At 36.2% G+C, this 23260-nt stretch overlaps 1 protein-coding gene across 2 annotated transcripts in view; it reads left to right on the plus strand.

The window, feature by feature from the left end:
- PRKD1 (protein kinase D1) overlaps window positions 1-23260 on the plus strand; it is a 119980-nt gene that overhangs the window by 66519 nt on the left and 30201 nt on the right. Inside the window, exons 3-5 of one of the 2 annotated variants that reach the window (XM_039552480.1) lie at window positions 11524-11655; window positions 12345-12505; window positions 15251-15274. In XM_039552480.1, coding sequence (XP_039408414.1) covers window positions 11524-11655; window positions 12345-12505; window positions 15251-15274 — 317 coding nt within the window. The remainder of the gene's footprint in view (window positions 1-11523; window positions 11656-12344; window positions 12506-15250; window positions 15275-23260) is intronic. The other variant, XM_039552481.1, reaches the window with a different exon arrangement.

A 23260-nucleotide genomic window follows, 5' to 3' on the forward strand; every position in this document is an offset into this window, starting at 1 on the left:
TTTTTTAAAGCTCTGTTTTTTGAGGACTTCAGGGAAACAATTACTTTAGATGTCTTTAGACTTGTTTTTGCCAGCATAGTTTGTCCTCTTCTGTACCTTTTTCATGAAGTTTATTAAAAACTGCTGTGTAAATTTGCCCGGTCTATTCATGATATAGAGAAAAAGAATTTGTATATTTACAGTTTTAATATGGGTTTGTTTATAAAAATTCTACCTTGTTTTTACTGGGCGAAGTTACATTGAGGTGTAAGAGGTTTTTGTCTGCTGCTGGAAAGCAGACAATGAAACCTTAGCATCTTGTGCAAATTAGTGGAATGTACTTCAACTGCTTGCTGTGAGCAGTTGTGCTCAACTTGGCAGGATTCCTGAGGCAAGAAAGTCAAATAGCAGCTATTTTATGTTCCCTTGCTGAGCTGATGAGGGCAGGAATTGATCCACTGCTTTTGTTAAGAAGCTGTTTCTGTTATAATATCACATAGATGGTAGATCACCTGGTTGTTAGATGCGGACCTTTTATTTTGATTCAGTACAGTTTATACTGCCTAGGATAAAATATACTGAGCTGAATAAAAGCTGTGGATAGCTATACAATTACAGTGAATGCCATGTATCAACACATAACTGGATTGTAGTGTTAGTTCAACTTGAGATGAAACCCTATGATGTTATATCTCTGAACATAATTTTATAGTACTTACATAGTTGGGCGCAGTTTGTGATTTTGCTTCGTTGTGATTGAAGAGCATCCTTCTCTTGGTGCCTTCATGGCTATGGTAACACGCTGTTTTTTTTGGTGTCTTGAGAAATACAAATATCTTTATTCTGTCTAAGATAATATCTTTAACAATTATTCTTCCTCTATATCCTTACAATTTTCTCTCGCTGTCATTTTTCTTCTTTCTATAGAGGTAAGGCTCATTTGTGATTAGGTAAAAGTTGTTTGATTTTGTGTCCCTCACGGTTCATTAGTCTAACGTTCTTGGGTCATGAATTTCAGATAGATGACTGTGTTTGAAGTTCTCAGGACTCAAAGATTCTTTCCTTCTTTGTTTATGTTTGCCTCACTGTCTTTTCTTCTATATCTAACTGTGTTAATTGTTACTTTCTGGACAGTGACTATATATGAGAGGTCACTGTTCCACTGCAACCTAATAGATCAAATATCCAACCTTACACATCTTTAATGGTCTGATTTTTTCCGAGAGCACATTTTCGGTTTGTGTGCTCTTTAATGAAATTGTCGGTTCATTTGAGATATTTCACTTGGTTTTCCAGATTTAATACAAACACTTTCAGTTCAAATGCTCATAAAGTAACTATGCTTTCATGAGAGACCAGGGTAAATGCTTAAATGGGTAAATAACTGTTTATGACTTAGGAAACAAAGAGTATGAGTGCATGCTGTTTTCACAGTGGAAGCAGGTTACCAGCAAGGTACTTAAGTCTGTGCTGTTAAATACATTCATGAATGATCTGGAAAGCATGACTAGTAAAGTGTCAGGTATAGCAACAAAACAGAAAATGGCTTGTAGTATCACTGCCCTTGTATGCTCTACCTTTGTCACCTGCTCTGCTTCAGAGAATGCTGATGTTGCTTTGAGAACTCCTCTTTCAAAGACAGGATTCCAGGCTTAGTAGATTTTTGTCTGATCCAGTAATTCTTATGCTTTTGTATTCTTATCACATGATTTCACTGAAAAGAGACATATTTCATGTCACACCACTTTAACAGGCCTCACCCCAGTAAGTTGTACATCCAGCTTTCCAAGAAAGGTGGAATTGATTAATTCCATTAATTGCAGTTAATGCATTAAAAAATGCCTATCAGCTTCCAAAGTGGACCAAATTAAATCTTGATTTTCTTTGTATATTATATTTATTTTAAAGCCTCTGGAGTTAAAAAAACCCTTGTTCTCCTTAAAATATTCTTAGCTCAGTGAGGCGATTATTTTTACCTTTCGTATTAACTTTTACTCAGTTTTCTTAATATGATGCATCTCACATTTACCCTTTTAAAAAAGATTTTAGATACTATCATTTTGACTGAGTTTAACACAATCCTCTTAGTAACAGTAACTCAATATGGTATTCAAGTATTATACTTCAGCAGCCCCCATGTCAGATGATCCTTTCTCAAAAGACTTGAAGTGATGAATGAAACTTGGAGTCTGCAGTATGTTGTCCAATATTTTAATGGATATTTGTGTGTTCATTTAGACTTACAATGCAATGCTGTCATCTGATTAGCATTCGGGAATCAAATGGAAGGCTTATAATTAAAAATGCATTTATGGAAAAAAGTGGAAGATAAGACAAAAACATATTTTCATCAACTGTTTACTGCTTTACAAATTTATTTACTTCGTAGTCTTTCTTTTACATCTATGGTGTGTGAAACTTGGGTATAGCTATAAATTATTTCACAGGATGTGTCTTTAATAGCACTTGAGCTTTTCTTAAAGATATAGTGGCAAAGTCCAAATTTTTTTATTGTGCACCTCATTACTAAAAATCTTCACGCATACACCCTCAATATATGTGTATTTATTTCTTTATAATTTATATATGTAGCTGAAGTTCTAATGTTTTCTTTCTGCACCCTAATGGATTGTCTTTTGTATACCCAGGGGTATGTGCACCTCACTTTGGAGACCACTGCTATAGTTTCACTTGAAGTTGTATATTAGGAAAAAAAAAAAATCATCTCTTTATGAAATTTTTTTTGAATATTTGAGTAAGAAAACTTCAATTAAATTTTTTTCTCCTTTTCACAGTTCTTCATGTTCTGTCAGTTGTTTTTGCTACTAACACAGTTTTTAATTATAAAACTGCCACCACTCAAAGAATTCTCTTTTCCTCACCAGACGCCATCCACTTTCATCAAATAATTGCCTCCCCAGTTCATTCTCACTAGCTACAAATTTAATGGGGAGCAAGCCTTGCTTCAGCTAAGCAGAAAAATCTTTGATTTGTCATACAGGGTTTTGTTTAATAGATTTATTTAATAGTTTCTTTGACCAGTACATGCTTGATGAAACATTTGTATCAGTGTGTTTGTTAAATGATAGTAGTGGTCTTGAATAGAGAGTAGCTATAAATGATGCAGAACATTGAAAAATAAAGGGTAACCTACTTGGAATAACTTGCCCATCAGACAACTTATATACATGGTCAACAGTGTATTCTACACTGCTCAGATGTATGTCAGGAAAAAACCTAGTGTTTGGAGAATTTCTGTACTTTTTCAAGTCTTTCTGAAGTTATGGTCTGAATAACTCAGTGCTGCAGTAGGCTTCAAGTTAAATATGGCTTATGTAAAAAATATATCTTTCAATATCACTGTTGAACTAACTCATTGGATTTACTTCCATTGGCTGACTGCTGACTTTGATTTTGAAAGAGCAAATAGAAATACACAGTCTCATGGTAATTTCCAATAAATTATGTTTGCAGTCCTTTGTGGTAAGATACACATCTTCTTTCAGGAAGTGCTTGAGGTTTGTAGCTAAAAGAGGTCTGAGCACAAACAAGCAAACCTACTTCCCTTGGGGAATATAACAATTTGAAATGGCAACTAAGGAGGAAAATACACAGGAACTGCCACAGGTTGCAGTCTGCTAGTTTTTATATCTTGATGGTAGTGTGACTCAGACCTGGAGACATTGTCATTCCAGCTGGAATCTGGCTTTTAAAGAGGCCCCAAGAATGTTTCTGTTAACATAGTTAAGATGTGACTTGTTGCCAAAAAGTAGTTTGGAGAGCTTTCCTGCTTTTTAGGACATGAAGACTTCTATCACTGTAGTTTGGTAGTGCAGAAGGTTATTCTGCAGCAATTATGTTTGTTTCCTGGTTTTTTTGCTTCCTCCTCTTCTTGAGTCCAGTAAACTCTAACTCATTTCCTCTCCAAACAAAACCATTCCAATCTTTTAATCTCTCCTCATATCTAAGTCTCTTCCATGCCTCTAGTGGTTTTCCTCATCTGTCACAGCTGTTCACAGCAACTGAACACAGAACGTCATGTGGGGAATATTAGTATCACCATTTCCTAGTGTTAATTTTTAGTTATTTATGTGTGGGGGGGAAATACTGGGTAAACATGTTGTGAGTAGAACACTTCTTTAGTGAGCAACTAAACATTTTACTTATATAATTTTGACCTTCTGATCTACCTGGCCAGGCACTGGAGATGTTTCTATGATGAGTCATTGTTGAATTTTTGTAAACAATTTTTAAAAGTCAACCACAATTCAGAACTATAATTAATTTATTTCTTCAAGGTTATGTCACCTTGCGCATTTCTTTAGCATTTTTAATTTCCCTTCTCCCTTTTCTAGTGTTATCCTAGAAAGATTCAAGTGGGCCTGAGAAAACTGAATGGTTGTATACAGTCATGCTTCTGTTACATATCTCTGGTGGTCTCATCAAAGATCTGAGACCTTAAGAAAGCATTATTAATCAGACACTACAGCGTATTCCAGAACTGGTCATATATTTCTAGGATTTGTTGTTTCATCATTTTTCAGAGGCTTCAGGTGAGGCTGTCTGGCATGTAGTTCCCTTGGGTCCTCTTTCTCGCCCTTCTTGAAGGTAGAAATGACATTTGCATTCCTCCAGAATTTGGGCATTTCTCCCAATCACCATGATCATTCAAAGATTGTTGAGAGTGGCCTTGCAAGGACATCAGCTAGTTCCCTCAGTACTGCTGCGTGCATCCCCTCCGGGCCTGTGGACATCTGATAAAACGATGCAAAAAAACCCCAAAACAACCCAGCTGTATTTATTCTGTAATGCTATATATTTATGAATTCTTAGGGTAATTCTAAAAGATATCTAAACTTTTGCAGATAGTTAACAATATAGTTTGTTAAAAATAATTTAATGTATGCAGAGGTGGTTCCTTCATTCCTTACTGAATTTAATATAAGATTGTATTTTTAATTCCATTGTACTTTTAGCCAATAGCATTTATTCACCATATAACAAAAAAAAAAAATCTTGACCTTTTATGAAAGAAACTTGTGGGAATTAAATAAGTTTTGCAATTGCTATTCTTTTTGAGCACCTCTTCTTTTTGAGATTATTTTTTTTTAAGAATCCTTGGAAAAGAACACTGAAGAACATAAAAAAAATGTCAGAGGAAATAAAGATGTAAAGGGCTCATAACATTTACTTTAAGATACTAATTTAGATTGGTCAGAGCATGGAAAAGGAGCAAGAGACTTTATTTTTCCTGTTAGGCTGCTCCTTAGTGCCAGTAGTCAGAACCAGTTTTGAACACTGCATCAATAGCTCCAGTAAACCTGCAGAGTATTTAATTTTTTTTTCCTATGCTAAATTTATACCTCTGCAGTGTTTTATGATTAACAGGGCCTGAAGCTGTGAAGTAAGGTATTGCTGGTTTTTCCACTTGTGTGAAAAATAGGTAAATTCATAATGAAACAATTGTGTGATGGGATTTCAAATGAACTTAAACACAGTGAGCTGTATAGTTTGTAGGTTTGAAACTGGAATCATTCACAAATATATAGAAGTACATCAGAACTGAACTTTAAAAGTTTAGAGTGTACAGATGAATCAAGCACATTGACTCATAAATGTTAATCTTTTATTAACACTCCTTTAAATTCTGAGCTAGCACTGGACAAATGATTGCAAATGGTTTATTGTCTCCTTAGTTTATTACTTAAATCTCTTGTCACTGATGAGACAGTGTAAACAACAGCCCATAGTGAATCTGGATACTGGGCTTTAAGAAGGAAGGAGATGAGATCCTTGCTTGGATGCCTCCCATGCTGGCTCATTTGCTCGCTTCCCAGCCTTACATTTGCCAGCTGCCCACTGCCCCCCTCCGTAAGGAGGTAGCTGCTGGCCAAGGAAGGCTGGGCACAAAGTCTTGTTTGTTCGTGCTGTACCACCACATGCAGCTACCAACCTTGGCCATCACTGATCAAAATGCATGGAGGTTCTCTGGCCTCCCTCTCTCTCTGATTTCTGGGATCTTCCCCTATTTCTAGCATCTTACCTCTATGCAGAATTTTCACCCTTGCCTTTCCAGCCCCCCTTCTTTCTGACATGACTGTTTCTTTTTGGGGACCTTTCTTTTCCCTCTCATTGGCTTTCTGGACACCCAAGCTCATGTTTCCAGACTAAATAGTCCAGGTGCAGAAGCACAACATGTTTTCAGCCTCGTGGCAGGTGATTCAGTTTCCTGTATCTTTGTCGCTGGAGGATTGAGAACATGCAGCTTTTGATTAGTCTGGGTATTATAAAAATATTGCAACCAGCCAGTACCAGTTGCAATTAGCAATAGCAGGTTTCTGCTCAAGAGTTCCAAATTCAGTTCTGAAAATGTATCTCTCCCTCTGTCCCTACCTCCTACAGAATGTCAACTTAGCATTCCTAATTAGAACTGGTTTTACCTAAAGCATTGGGATAAAGCAATAATAGGTAAAGAAAACGAAATCAAATTTATTGTATTCGAAGGCTTTTCCCTGCATGTAAAATTTAGAGTGCTAAAATACATTCATATCCAGAAAGCTTAATAGATTCAAATTTTCCATATCCAAGTTTCCCTACTTCAGAGCAGAGCAAAGAAAGAAACAGAATGATTATAAATATGTACATGTATAGATTCTAGGAAAAGATTATTTGTAGTGATCAGAGATGGAGTCTTTGGCCTGTATGAACTGCCAGAACTCTGCTAACTTAAATGAAACTCCAGAAACTCAAACTGTATTTGATTGCCAGGACTGGAACATTGAAAAGAATAAAATGGTTTCCTTTCTCTTAGTCCAGCTGAGCTGTATACACAGTCCTTAATTGTTATGGTTTAAGCAGTGCTTGAAGTTTAGTAGTGTATACTTGTGAGTTATATTAATTTTTTAAGTGATGGATGCCAGCACTTCTTGTAAGTAAGGACTCAAGTTACGAATGCCTGTGGGAACTCAACAGGATACATTACTCTTAAATGCATTCCAAATGGCAGAAGGTAGCAGGAGAATGCCTGCTTTTCATAGCTGCAAGATATTGCTAGTCTTGTGATAGATGATTTCTTCTGCCATGAGGGGCAAGGATGTAAGATGACAGTGCCCATTGTGTGAAGCTCTGTTACTCGTAATAGCAGGATCTCACCTCTGCTTATAGTTCAAAGCCCTTTTGGACTTGGAACACAAAATGATGAAGTAAATAATTTGCCTGTTTTTGAAAGCAAGACCTACCTTGCCTCTCTGATTTGCAATGTCCTCTTATTTTACTTTCCAGCTGTGCTGAATGATAGATCTCCTACTGAGCCCAGAACAAGGAGTAGTAGCCATTAACAGCCAAGTCATTAATAGATCTGATGAAATAGTCTTGTCAAAACTGTTGAAGTTTCAGTGTCTGTGTTTTGGTGATACTGGGAAAGCTTAAATAGATGATGACAAGGTAGTCTGAGAGTTAACAGTGTAACGGTGTTATATTAAGAACATAATATTTCAAACTTTTCTGCAGAGTAATTAAGTTTTTTAGGATGTGCTTATAGCCATATTTGGAGGCCACCCCCTTTTTTACAGCACAGTTTAACATACAGCAACAAAATTGTCTTCACCCCATCAGTGCTCTGTCAAAGCAAAAGGGTAGTCTGATTACAGAAGCTTTTTATTACCAAGAAAGGCCTCAATTTAATTTGGAAAAAATATACATATCTTTCTCTTCATCAGCAAGGCTTTGGTTTGGTTTTTTTTCAGTGAATAACAGGAATATTCTGAAAGTTAAAGCTTTGAGTGTTAGTGGCTGTATGAAAGGCTTCCTAGATATGTAATTTTAAAAAGTTGACTGACTAGATGGTAGGAAGAAGTTTAAAAGGAGGACCTAATGTATAAATCACTTCCTAAGGCAAAACTACTCATGGGAGATTTTGATTTCAGGTTTGCTTCTACAGAGAAAATAATATATACATTGCAAAATCCCCAGTTTTTTTAAGCTCTTTTAAGGTAATATATTTTCAATCCATTATCTAAATTATTTAACTAACTAAAGTTAACTGAGTTACTGAATTTTTTTTAGGCTATTTGTCGTTTTGGTGTACTGTTCATACTATTTGTAAAACTACCCAGTAAATCAATGTAAAACTCCTCTCCAGTCTTCCAATTTAGTAAGCATCATTAATGCAAAATAGAACTTAAATACATGCATAATGTTAGGTTATGCAAAGCAACTGTCATGAACTTAGTTACATAAATCCTTTGCTAGATTGAGATTCAGACTGTTTTTATTGTACATATCCCTTGTTTTAATAGTGGTTGGATTATTACTTGTATGCTTCTAGAAACAACCTCAGGAAAGTCTGTAAACAAAAAGTTTGCATCTCTAAACTTCACATATATGTTACCAAAATTCATGGCTATTGTGTCTTGAGTTTGTTATAGTAGTTATAGTCTTCCTTGTCTTCTCCTAGGAGAGCAATGCATACTGAGTATCTTGTTTTCATAAGCTTCTTGATTTTGTATTTGCACGTGCAAATTTAAGCTAGAGACACAATAGCAAAGAAGTGTACATTGCAGTTCTGTTGGAAGCTGGTAGGGCATAGTGTTCCAGTTTTGGCACTTATTCTTGAAAAGGCTCCTATATACATATGTATCTTTTCCATGATCATTTCATTTTGCAAAGAATCAGAAATGTTAATCACAGTATTCCTCATAAAGTTGTAGGTAAGTATGCAAAATCCATGAACAAAAGTCTGGAACAGCAGAGATGAGGCGCTAAACTCCAGATGGAAAGTCTGAAGGAGACCAGTAGAAAGATGGGATGGCTTAGTGCTGTGTTTATAGCTGTCTGAGTTGCTGAGGAGATATGTTGTAGCATGTCATAGTGTGTTGTGGCTGGAGTTTCCAAAATGCTGAAGACCATGTCTTCACATATATATCATGATTTCATAGACCAGGCAAGAGAAGAGGAAGTGAATTATTAAGGGCCAGTACGATTTACATCTATAATTTGATCTCATCCAGCTGCTGACCTATTGCAATACAGTTGGTACCCATAGGTGGTAGGACCATACAGGTGTCTGCTGCCTGACTGTGACAACTTTTCCTCCTGTGGCTGCGTGCTGGTAATAATAGAGGCCCAGAAAAATAAATCCTTCTTGAACTTCACAGACCAGTGGTCTACTGAGAGGGTGTTGTCCAAATTCCTATCTTCAATATGAAATGAAGTAGGAAAGTTTATATGCCTGTATTTGGTTCTCTTTGTACAAGTGAAGTATATAAATATATATTTGTATTTTAATAAGATCAAAATATATTTTAAAGCTTTGAGTGCTTGACCCTTCCAACATACTCTTTCATGTGGTTGGAATTGCAGAAAAACATGTGGCAATATGCACAAAAAGATAGTTAACTCGAAGTCCTGAAGTAAAATCACAAGAAATCTGTTCAACATGTAAAAATGTGTTCTGAAGGGACGGTGTCAAGAAGATGGAGTCTTTTCAGTGATGCCAAGCAATAGGACAAGAAGTGATGGGCAAAAACTGATGCACAGAAAGTTCCACCTGAATATGAGGAAGAACTTCTTTACTGTGCAGGTGACCAAGCACTGGAACAGGTTGCCCAGAGAGGCTGTGGAGTCTCCCTCACCAGAGATTTTCAACAAACATCTGGAGCAATCCTCTGCCATGTGCTCTAGGATGACTCTGCTTGAGCAGGGAAGTTGGACCAGATGACCCACTGTGGTGTCTTCCAATTCCCACCCATTCTGTGATGAGTTGTGTTTTTAGTAGACCAAGGAGAGCATTGTCATTACAGGTGAACATCTTAACAGTGAATTTGACCACTGTAGTATGGAAAAAAATAGAAAAATAATATATTTGAGCAAGTATTTGAAAGCCCTTGAGTGGAAAATATGCCTGACTTAACATTTTTAGATAAATACAAAACTATTTAATTTAGTTCCAGGATGTGTCTGCATTGGACTATTCTATGAAGTCCTAGTGTTATGAATTAAGTAAGCTTTTTCAGTGTGGCTTTTTATGAAATATTCCTGGGAGAAGAAAGGGAAATCCTGAAATAAACAAGCTGTTAAATGGTTTGGGTTGGTCTAGTAAAAATTTTTTTAAAAAGTGAAGTTTGATATTATTGGGATCATTGGATCCTACTTTTGTGATAGTATTCTAAATACTTTTGTTATTAGATCTCAAGACTGGTTGAGGCTAGAAACATATTTTTCTGTGGATGATTTTGGGAAAGAGTAGCAGTTTTTTACAGAGAAGCAACTGAGGCCTGGGCATAGGTCTTTATTGGTACCTTCCTCTAGTTAGTTAAAAATGTTTTCTTGATCGGTGTGCAGATTTTTGGTTCTCTTTTCATTAGCAGACAAGGAACAAGCCAGGGTATTTGGATCTTTTAAGAATTCCTTTGAATTGAACCATTAAAAAACAGGGTTGTGGGGAGGGGGTGTGTTTTGGTTTTGGTTTTTTTTTTTTGCTTTCTTTCTTTCTGTCAGTTGCAAATCAGGAATGTATTTCTGTTGAAAGACAAAGTATTTCTATTAAGTGGCTGCAATACCTATTGCATTCATCCTGATATCTGTGAAGAGTAAGCACACAAATAACTTGTTTAAATGGCAGTCTGAATGAGATCAAATGTTTGCGTATGTGATTAATGTTTAACAACATTTGACAGATATTTCTTTAGACTATCTGATACATGTTCAAGATATTTAATAAGAAAATGGAAATATTTCGTTTGAGTCTGATTTTAAGTGTGGTACTGGTTGTCTCTGTATTATAAATAGTTCTATAAACATCTTAGTTGGTTATTTTTATGGTTTGCACTAGTGCCTTTGACTAGCCCCTCTAACTTTTGCAGCTGTTACACTAGTTGCAGGCTCATGTCACTTTGTAAGGATTTGGTACTTCAAGAAATGCACAACCATCTTCCAGGCTGCTCTTCAAAGTTTTTTTCTTTATTGAAAATTTGGGTATATCATTACATTTTTGTTTTTAAGCTCTAATATATGTTTTTAATTTGAGTGATCAGTTCACCGATACCAATATAGGCTGCTGAATTAATTACACCAAATGATCAGGAGAAGTTTTAGATACACTTTCATTTACTTGTCAAAAAAACCTCGCAGTATTTCTTTACTGGATGTGTTCAGTTTAATTTATGTACGTATAACTTCAGGTGTAGTGAGTCAAGCCTGTAAAAGAGTATTTTGAAAAATTTCTGACGTTTGATTGAACTCTGACAATTTTGGCAAATGTTGATACGCTATTATTTATACTCCTGTGTTTGATTGGAAGAATATTGTCAGAGACGTCATTGCTTCAGGTTTGTAAATGCAGCTTTATGCTTTTTCCAGTGGTCACTGTAGTATGAAGGTATATTGTCACTCTTTTTATCTTCAAAATACTGTACAGTGAACAATTCCAAATTCAAGGTTCAGCATCATAGTGGCCAGAAGGAGTTCTGCTTTGTTCTGTGATGAAGTACCACATAAGTGGAGATTATTAGTTATGTTACTAATTCTGTGATCTTACTGTTACAGCTTCTGCTACATTTGAAGACTTTCAAATCCGGCCCCATGCTCTATTTGTTCATTCATATCGAGCTCCAGCCTTTTGTGACCATTGTGGAGAGATGCTGTGGGGGCTGGTGCGTCAGGGACTCAAATGTGAAGGTAAGCTGCAGTGAGATGCAATTTTTCAGTCTAAAGAAGAGGCTTTTCCATTCCAATTCTGTGTATTGTGTCTAATGCTGCTTTTAAATTGGTTGGAGACAGTAAGAACTATCAAAGTAATTAACTGATGAAAGCACTTATCTTTTTGACTGCTCTGAGGCCTCTTAGATATGGCTCTGTAACCTTGAGTGTAAAAAATTTGGTCAATATGTACTTTTAAGAAAAGGCTTACCCTTGCCTTATGATTCTTAATGAGCCTGTATCATTTTTGTACCGCAGTAATTCAGATTATTTAACTGAAGTTACTGTCAATCCATATGAAGTTGTAATAGCTAAGTTTTCTCATTTTGGCACACCTATTTGACTTCTGGTAAACTGAATGCAGCAGAATATGCCATTCCTTGCCTCACAAGTGCTGGTCGTAGAAATTCCCTGCACTTTGAGACCATAGGTTTTGAAAAATCAGAGAAAAAACACTGGTTATGTATATCTATATCTATATCTATTTGGAAGTGATAACACTGTCTCTCTAAAAATTTGGTAGGATAGAAGAGCAGAGTAGAGGGAAAAAGTTTAATCAAAAATAAGGCTAGTGTTTTTGAATTTGTGTTGTTTTTGAAAAAATTAAAAATTATTTGCTTTTTTGAGTAATAAACCACAATCAGATGGTTTTAAATTTCTCTTTTCAGGATGTGGTCTAAACTACCATAAGAGATGTGCATTTAAAATTCCTAACAACTGCAGTGGTGTAAGGAAAAGACGCCTGTCAAATGTGTCCCTAACAGGACTGAGTACCATTCGTACAGTTTCTGCAGAGCCCTCACCCAGCGTGATGGATGAAGCCCTTCTGGTATGGGATTCCCTACCTGTAGCGGCCATGGGAGGAGCTGGGAAACTGTCTCTTAGTGCTATAGAATCTGGTTTTGCCTGTTACAGACTACAGAGGAGGGTGGTATGTAAATTATAAAGTAAGAGAAGGCATCTTGACGTGAAAGGGAGGTCACCATCTTAAGGTATGTGGGTTTAAGGTATGTGTCACTTCTGATACTCCTGGGAGTCTCCTCCTTTGTCAAGAATGAGGTTATTTTTAAGATCTAAAACTGCCACCCATGCTAATATAAGTAGTTGGATCTTGGAGGATCTATTCTGGAACTAGATGTTGAATTTCTTCTGTATCAGACCATTATATCCCTTGTCTTATTAAATAGGAAAGATTTCCCTCATTAGAACACTGTGACCCAGACACCGCAGCATTAAACTGAGTATCTGTCACAGTCAAGGCTGTCATCAATTAGTTGGAGCCTGCATATTTAGCATATTTCTAAGTGTTCAGAAGAAAGTAGGAGAAATCTCCATTAGATCCTTAAATGGCTTTTTGTGGTGCATGTATGTGTATGTCTGTATATGTGTAGCTGTGTGTATATATATATGTACAGTATACACAAAAGCACATAACTATATGGTGTACTTGTGTATTCATTAATATATTAGTTTTCCAAAATGAAAGCAACTCCTCTGAGAACAAAATGTTGATTGAAGTAAATCAAAATGATACCTACTTTTTATTTTTGGCATGTTTGTTCTTTTAAGCACTCATGGTCATAATATGCTTGAATAGTTAAGATTTTACACAGTGTGTAAATGACTCCACTCCTAAGTGAAAGTTTTGAAAACCTTAAGGTTTAAAAGAGAGGAAAGAATTTATAAGTACACACAACAATTATCGTGTTTTCCTCTCAATTAGAATATTAAAGTTATTAAACTTGACATACTAAAAGGACACTATTGCAAATTATGTAGACCTGGTGTTAGATGCAGTACTATCTACGAACCGTAATTATGTACTTATGCTACTGATTATCATTAGTCTAAAGCTACTTGGAAATTAAGGTTAACATTATGAATCTGTATTTTTAATTGAAAAGCTGCATAAATGAGTAAGGTGCTTAAGTTCTGCAAGCTACAGCAACAAATGTTTACGGATTAATCATAATTCTCAGCAGGTTGTTTCAGAAATTACTTGGGCCAAGACAGAAAATTATGAGGAAGGCTGGCCCTAATTCTGATCTCTTTTTTTCTGAAATTTTGGTTAAAAAAATTGTGTGAGCATCCTGGTATATCCTCTATAAATATTCACTGCACTGTACAGTTAAAATGTAGCAAAAAAATTTCAATTTGAAAACATTTTAAATTGTATGACTGTGTTGTTTGCTGATACATTCTTATACGAAATACCTGTTTTGCAAAGCTATATATTTCAAAATGGTTGAAAGCATTAAAACTTAACAGTGGAGAAATGCAGTAAGTGTCATCTATACTGCAGGCTATACTTCTCTAAGAACTTGTAAACATTGGTGTCCCCGTGCTGATGAGTCAGAACATCACATGTGCGTGCACAAAGAAAATATATTTACAATAGGTAAAGGGTTGGGCATTAGCCTAGAGAAATCAAGTAGTTTTTTTTATCTCACTTTGATTTCATGAAGTCATGGTATTGTTTACTAGATTTTCAGAAATGCTCTCGCATATGGCTTCTATATGTCTTTTGTTCTGTTTAGTTTTTTTTCCATTGAATGTATTTCCATTCCCGCCCCCCACCCTGCTTTTTTTAAATGGCATAAGCTTTGTCAGTTCTCGTGTACCAGATCTGTCCTTTGGACTCAATTCTTCCACAGTACTTGTGAGATAAGTTTTATGACAGTTTATATGGTGATGCCAATCAAACCATGCACTTTGGAATGAATGTCTTTCATTTTTCTACAGTCTGTGTGAATATACTGAAAAACATCACCCTTGTTCATAGAAGTGTATCATTCATTACTAATATTGATGTGTTACTTGAATCACTGCTAACAAAATATAATCTCTGTTATATCTATCAGTTCTTTAAATAGGACTAAAATAAATGTATTTTTACCCCTAATTACCATTGTAGAGTCAGAGCAGTTGAGAGAGAATAATTCCTGGAGATCTTTGATAGATGTAATTATTAAACTGAGGTGTTTCTTTTTTTTTTTGTTGATGTCGTGTGCACCTAATAGGAGACACAGCATGTAAGTCTGCTTCCAGGAAAATGACACTTATAAAGTGAATAAGTTATGCCCTATCCTCTGAGATTTTGTCATTTAAAAATCTTTGACACAGGATAATATGGAATCGTGCAAAATGTACCTATACTTTAATTATCCTTGCATAGGGAACCACCACGCACAGAAACAGTGTCAGTTCAGGTATAAATGTTTTCATCAGCCAATAAAGCATTTCATTTGAACTGAAAATTGAATGGGGACTATATTTGATTAAAGGTTTAAACGTCTACCTCCAAAGAATAAAATCTTTTCTTGATTCTTAACTTAGTAGTATAAAACTCATCAAAAGAAATGGTAAAAAACAAAGTAGAACTAGGAGGATACAATGCAACCCAGATTTTTATGTCTCAGCTCAAGTGCAGTTCTTCTGCATGTATTCTATAACAAAGAATGAGAGTATAATATGATCCCACATTCATGCTTGCTTCTAAAATAACATTATTTTCTGTCTTTTTCTCCCCCTTAATTCTTTGTTCTGTTTTTTCTTCTTTCCAACTTCCTGTCAGTCTCCTGTCAGCCCTGGCTATGAGGTATGTACTGAATTTATTCTGTACCATGCTATCAGCAACATCCTCTTTTATGATTATCAGTATGAATTTGACGGCATACAGGAATTAAATCAGACTAGTAAAGTCCAGATTCCAAAGTGAGGGTCATAATTCTTAGACTAAACAGTAAAATTAGGGAACATAAAAATATTTTAATACAAGAGTGACTTTTTCCTTTCTTAGGCATGATAGAGGTCATTGGTTAGACTGAAGGCCTATTTTATGTGGTAGTAATGCATGGGAAAAAGATTTTACCTTGACTTTCAGGACTTGGGAATTTGCTGGAGTAATGTAGAAAATAAACATTTTCTTTTTAAGCTGAACAAACCTCACATTCAAGTGCACACCAGCAATAAACTTCTGATCCCATACTACCGTTGTGGTACATCTTTCTTTCAGACTATGGTTGAATTAAAAATAACCCAAATAGTCTAGGATTCTGTATTTCTGTGGAAATAGCCATGAACAGTGTACAAATAAGTTACAGCTCTATGTGAAAAAAATTCAGGTCTAAATGAGAAAACGATACTGCTTTTCAAGTGGGTGATTCATGTCAAACGTTCTCTTTGACTTTCAGTATGGATTTTCCAAAGAAGTTTGGTTCTCGTTTAAAGTTTCAAAGCTTTTGAAACTAAGAAATATTGGCAACCTACCCTTGCAGCATATATTTGGGATGCAGCCAGAGAAGAGCAGGCTTTGCAAATGTTAGAAATACTACATTTTAGAAATATTACATAGTCTGAGGAATATTTCATTATGCTAAAATGAAGATTTCTGTCGCCAAACATCTTCTCTCTTTGAAAGAAATAACTTTCTTTCCTATAATCGTAGAATGGTTTAGGTTGGAAGGGACCTTAAAGATCATCTGGTTCCAACTCCCTGCCATGGTCAGGGTCATCTTCCACTAGACCAGTTGCTCAAAGCCCACTGAACACTTCCAGGGATGAGGTTTGTATTTCTTCCTGAAACACATACATTCCTACTATGTGCCGCAGAATTCCAGCTGCACAGAGTATCCATAAAGCAATACAAACAGGTGTATATAAAGCACAGTTTTTGTAATATCTAATATAATTTTATTCTAAGTATGGTGCTGTCTGAAAAATGATAAATCCATCAATCTGGATGATGGTGGATTATCCTAAAGTAGCAGTAATTAAAGGTAGTAATGAAAAAAGGAAGGTATTTGGAGGAAAAACAAAACTGTATTTCTCTTGTGAAAAGAAAATGTGGTAGCTATCAATGGTTTTGCTTCAAAATAGTCATATGACACAATAGAATTTTATTTATATTTTTTAATATGTTTCCATTATTTTGGTAAGTTTTATTTGTTTTCTAGAAGCAATGAATGCTGATATAGTCAGGTCATTTTACAGACACATTGGAAGTGATTTTTCAGAAAAAGTCTAGCTGAGCTTTGCTTTTAAAATAGGAATGATGTGTCTCATGGGGGGTAAGTGATATGTTACATATTATCTTTGCTTTTTGATGAAGAATCAGGAATTACAGTTATTTTTTGCTAAATAACTTAAAATTTAAAATATAAATAGTTTTAGTTAAAAAGACTATGTATCACTGACAGAATATAAAGCACCAGGTGTTGCTTGCCTCTGTAGATTTGTTATAAGCAGAGCTGGCTTGAGGCTTTTTAGCTATATATAGAAGAGTGATTCTGCAGAACTAGGACAGTAGGCTCTCTGGGAGGGAATTGTCTTGAGTCGTAGGTGGCATTTTCTCTTTCTTTCCTCACACCCAACACTTAATACAGATGCCCTTTTGTCTTAGCCCACTGAAATAAGGAGTTCTTGTTTCCAGTGACTCAGAAATACCCACTCTAAGAAGCCTTTGTTTTCCACACTCCTACAGAAGATGCATCTCCTTTTCCTAGTTCCAGTCCCTGTAGAGTCTTGTATGCCTCCCCAGCTCACTGAACTGGGAAAAAAAGGGCCCTTGAGGGAGGGATTAAAGAAGAGCTCGGGTGTTGCAGCTGAGAGCATTTTGGTGCCTTAAACCACTTCTAATTACAAGTCCTTTTCTAATGGCTGAAGTAGAGTTCATTAGACTGAAGATCCTCAGAGGCAGAATTAATATTTTCTTTTGAAGACACTTGAGTTGACTGTAAATTAATACCGTTCTGTTATGTTTTACTCTTGTCACCCTCAAGTTATCTTGCCATGCTCCAGTGATACACACTGCGCATTCCTCTTTGTCTTAGTGGGAACTTGCTTTCAGTGTGCTCATATGTTTAATAAAACCCCCTATGCTCTTTTGGGTAGTGCTCCTGGAATTTGCTCCAAAAGCTAGAGTTTATTTAAAAATAATAGAAGGTAAAATAGAGGCTTTGAGTAATTTATCCAATCCTAATTAATGTTCACATTGATCTAGTGCCAGATCCACCAGGTGAATATAGGGTCATGCACTAAACAGAACTAAGAATTGAAACTCAGTGAATCTGACGTTGAAAGTTGAATATATAAATAGGAATTTAAGTTAATTGCACAATTTTTAATGTATTTTTTTTTTTAGTTTTCTTGCCTTTTTACAGTAATTTAAAATAGTAAAACATACTAAGGGTCAAAATCAAAAAGTATTTCAAATGTAGTTCTCTTTTCTTTAAGTGTTGCATGTCCGTGGTATTCAAAGTTCAGCTGAACCCCAAATTAAATCATTTTAGGATACAGAAGGTAAATTTGGACTGGCTCACTTTGCACACTGCTGTGCCATAAAATAATAGTAGTCCTAGTACTATCTGCCATGCACTAAATGCTGTAGAAGTGTAACTAATGCAAACTACATTAGGGCTTTTCTGACCTAATATGATAGTTTGCCCCAATATGATAGTTTCAGAGGTTCATTACAGCTAGATAAGGTATAGAAGATGATTAAGCCTATAATTTCAAGTTACACATGTATATTTAGGAAACAATTAAATATTGCCTCAGTTGTGCACCTAATATTTTCTAAGTATCTAGAAAGGTAGGTAGAACGGAAAATGCTAAACAGCTTAAGATAGACATGTTCTGAAATTTCATATGTGCTGTGTCTGCTGATGTTTTTGAGTGCAGTTGTTAGTGATCCCAGAGGTTTAATGAGTATTTCACTCCTCAACTTGGAAGAGGAGAGAGGTTCAGGTTGGTTTTGTCATCAGGTAATTGCCACTTGTTCTTAAATCACCTATTTGTTGCCTGCTTATGACCCTACATCTAAAGTCACCATGGCTTAAACTGGGGATTCGTAGAAACTCTGTGACTGTAACAGTAGGAATTCTTTAGGAGTGTATGGTACCTCTAAGGAAAATTAGGAGCTAAGTTCTTGTAGTTTCTAAGTAGTCGCAAAAGGGTTTGCGCACATTGAAAATTGCCGAATGCTGCAGCACGCATTTTACTTCCCTGCAGTATCTCCGATATCATTCATGATCCTTTGGGGTGTTGTGAATTGGTACAAGATCCCAAAATGTTATTTGCATTTTGAGGAATAATGGCAATCAACGCAACCTTTTATCTCCTCTTACATGGCCCAGGTGTATTCAGCGGCGCTTTCCCTCTCTTCTAATATGTAATCTTGTTTTTCTGTATTGGTAACACAGTACTGCCCCCAAGCTTACTTCAAGCCTCACCACGTAGGTTTGTCTAGACCTCCTCTGTCCAGTTCCAAAACTTTCCAAACCAGTGTCTATGGTCAAGCCTAAAGACCTGCTGGTTATCCCTGATTTGGTAAGGATGGTGTGTAGACAGTGTCAGATGGGACACATTTATATAGACACTGGGGAAAAAAAATTAAAATGGCAAGATTCATATATGATGGGATGAATCAGAATTGTGCAAAGCTATCTGAAGGGTTTTGTATTGACTTACAAAGGTATCATAGCCAAATTATATCATCATGTGTGCTTCCCCCCCCCCCCCCCGCCTTTATTCAGCAGGCATAACAAAGCTGCCAGGTCTGGCTTCTGATGTGGGCATTCTAATACTGCAGGATACTTCCATGAAAATAACTTACTAATTAATATACTTAAAATTATGAAGTGCATGATACAAGATCAAACTAAATGTAATATTTTTGAAGGAACTTGTGTCTGGAAGATACTGGAAAAAAAGCTTTGTGGTATTTAAATCCTACTATGGCTGCTGGTACTAGCAAGTCCAAAAAGAAAGGGCTTTTGTTTTGGGAATTCCCTGGTTCTGAGGAGTCAGCATAGTCTCGCAATTCCTGCTGAAACCCAGTAATCTTCTCTTGCTACTTTTCAAAATAAGGCAGGTTACAGACAGAGCATTCAAACCACTGTCTGCTGCTATTGATGTCTGAGTAGAAGAACAGCATACATAATTTCCATCTGTGGATAGTTTAATATTAACAGCTTGTACTGAAGTCAGTTCTTTGATGTGTTTACACATGTGAAAGTGAAATGTTTCTCAGACCATAGTTATCTAACTGTGGTGCTTGTAGGATTAAATCATACACTTGACTTAAAGAGAGGAGTGCAAGAAGCCTTGAAAGACAACACAGTTGATTGCAGTCTAAGTGTGGTATTTCAGTATATTTAACTGAAGATTTGTTTCTTTGAATTCACTTAATTACAGTCACATAGTTTAATTTGTAAAAGAAAGTCAACATTTGCATTGCATTAAAAACAGAGTTCCTGTGGTTACATAGATATCTAGCACCTCACTTGACAGTAGCTTCCTGTGAAGAAATTGTGTATGAACATATTATGGCTTTATCCTCACAGGAAGGAAATGGCATGTTTCAACAAGTCTGCTTCAACACTAAAAATGAAACTTCATGCAAACAGTTACTGCTGTTTGGTTCTTTAAAATACACATCACTTTTTTCTGTTGTCCAAGTAAATAAAAAACCCTAGATCATAATAGTTTATTCTTTTGTTAAGGCAAACATTTCAAAATTGTAGGAATACTTTCATTATTTCTGATTGAATATCTCAGTGTAAAGTACAGGAATAATGTTGCAACACTTCTTAGATACTGAGCCTGCAAAAGGTTAGCACTTCTTCGTGTAAATTTTGAAAAAAATATATATTTAGGAGAGTACAGGTTGTGTAGCCTGCTCTCTTCTGAGTGAAGGTTACTGGCTTGAGCGTGTTTCCGTAAGCATGACTACCAAAATGGAAGAAGTTGCTTTCTGACTCTTAAAGAACATGAAGCTTTTTGGTCAAGTTTTGTCAGAATCCCTGGGACATTTTTAGTGGGGCTGTCAAAACCTTTTAAAAGAAATAAGGCAAACAGCAGTCTTTTTTATGTTTTAGACTAGCCCATGCAGCTGTATTTCAGAGCTGGTTGTTGTCTTTCTTCCCAAGAGGCCATCTCTGTGTCCAAGCAGTCAGTTTTTATTGCTTCCCTTTAGTCCCTTCATCATCTCCCTACAGTTTCTTTGATTTCTATGCCTGGGAATAATAGATGTGAATGCCACAAGACAGTCAAACTCATCCAGGTAATAAGAACAGCTGAATCCATTGGTGGGAATCAGCCTTTATTTCAGTTTTGTAATTGCATTTTGCAGTGTATTTGGACAAGTTAGAAAAAATAGGAAAGGTCTGCTGAGCTATTTTTACCTTTGGGGGACTGTGTTCTTCCTGCAATGACTGTACAATGATTTTATGCTTCTGGCTAGTGTAGACAAATTGTTGTGTCTTCTAATAGATTTCAACAAAGCTCACCAGAACTTACATGAGGGGCTTCAATGCATTCCAAAAATTCAAAGAAATTGAACAAGAAGGAGAAACAAGGCATCAGTTAAATAAAAGTCATGAGGAATGCCCCATGTTGGGGAAAGATTGGCACATCTGCCTTCTTGGATTTAAAAAAACCAAACCTTTTTTTGTTTGTTTGTTTGTTTGTTTCAAAATTAGAGTCATCAAACTATTAGATATTCTCACAGTTAAAGCATAATTTAAGTATCTGGTTGTGATCAGTGTCACTGGTTTGGTTGGACAGTTGAGTATCTGCACATGTTTGTTGGTGTTTGTTGTCACTTGGAAAATCATACTCTTGAGCTGTTAAAGTATAGATTACCTTGCTGGGATGATTGTTCTAAAGGACTGTTTAGTATTTGGAGCTGTGAGGCTGTTAGTTTCCATGGTGTAATCTGGTTAAGCAATCATTTCCTGGGAAGTTTCCAGACTTGCTGAGTCAGTAGTCTGGCTGTCTACCAGGAAAAACTCATTTATCTTTCTAGCAAACCAGGCACGCTAGCTGAAGGGGAAGGTGCTTTGCAGAGGAGATTCTTGCATTTCCAGTGAAAATAGGACAGTTCCTGGTTTCCTATGCTTTCAGGGGCTTAAAATTGTGACATATCTGATTCTGGGAGTGCTGGAAGTTAGAGTTGAGGGATCTTGACAGGACTTTTGGACAATATTGGCAGGAGAAGCTTATCTGACAAGAGGGAGGAGGTACTCCTCCTAATCTGTCAGTCATCAGAGGTGTGTTGAAGATGGTCCAGCTGCTGCTGCCATGAGTTATCGGTCACCAGTTTCCCTTACCCTGCTACCTTTGAGCAGGACCCAAGGGGCACATTGCCTTTGGCTGGAAGAGGAAGGGAGTGGAGTCAGGCATATCAGGCCAGGGCATGCAGGAGTGAGACCAGGTCCACAAATTCTGATTTCTTTTCTAGCATGGGAGAAGGTGAAACTCGGCTTTACCTCTGAAGGCACTGTAAGTTGATCTGAAGGTGCTGTAAGTTGAGAATTGCTGGTACATTACATGGTGTGCTACGTTGCTGGCATGTAGCAGCCCAGCACTTGTAGAATGGCAAAGACAAGCTGAAATACTTTTCTCTGTAAATTGGACTTGAAGACTGACATCTTACAGTAGGTTTTCCATTGTTTTGTCATTTGTTTAGTATCCATTATTGCTTGAGCTGTAGGGAACACTTACAAATTACTAACAGAAACTTAGTTAATTGTCTGTTCCGGAACACAACTCGGCAGCCATGTGAAATGAGACTTGAAGTAAATATTTCAGAAATTATAACTGTGCATTGACTAATATAAATTTTGAGAAAAATACCCTATCAAACAACATGACAAAAGCTTTATTAATGGTAACTCTGTTTGATCAAGGTTGATGTTATGATGAGTAACTGTTTCAGAGTTATCTCAGAAACAATCAACTCAAGGTAGAGCATCTAGAGTTCACTTTTTGTTCAACCTGACATTTTCCTAGAAATATATACTAGCACATCAAAACTAAAAAATTTGACAGCAATCTGAGCAAAAAATATAGCAAATAATTTTTCCCACACTTGTACTGTACCGCACCTGAGATTTGATAGACATCTAGGTCAGAACCAAAGCTGTAGGGAAGACTGTCTCTCTCTATTAATCATAACTGCCCAAGATTAGTCTCAGTACATTTCAGCAACACTACTGACGTTTCTAAAACCTGCAAGGCATTTGGTGAGGAAAACTGGGCCAAAACAGCTTTCTAAAATCCTTTAAGCATGAAGTCACCTAGCTATAAGTAATTTGGACTTTGCTTTTAGCAGTATTCGGTTGCCAAAATAGTTTTTGATTAGGCAATAATTTAGAAAATGAAGGCAAAGAGTGGTCATAGAAAATAGGTTTAATTTAGATGGTATTAGTCAGGGTTCTAAGAGAGATGATAGTGTTAGACATTTCGATCACTTGTACTGCAGACAAGGGTAAGATTGTCAAGAAATAGCTCTACAGTAAGAATGGTAAACTGAAATATTAGTTTGTTACAGTGACATAATGAAAGCAAGCAATAGAACTCTTTCCCTTACATATTCGCACTCCTTTTCAGTCAAACTTCATTTTGAGAGACTAGCATCACTAGATGCAAAAAGTCCACCAAAGGTCCAGATGCAAGAAAGAGAGAGCATAGTGTTGTGACTAACGGATTGCAGGTAGTGGTTAGAATTAAGGCAAACCCCTTAGGAATTATTTTATTCAAAAAGAAAATATTCACATTAAATTGGAGTATGCCACAAGTA

This window comes from Corvus cornix, chromosome 5 (genome assembly GCF_000738735.6).
Source record: "Corvus cornix cornix isolate S_Up_H32 chromosome 5, ASM73873v5, whole genome shotgun sequence".
Classification (NCBI taxonomy): domain Eukaryota; kingdom Metazoa; phylum Chordata; class Aves; order Passeriformes; family Corvidae; genus Corvus; species Corvus cornix.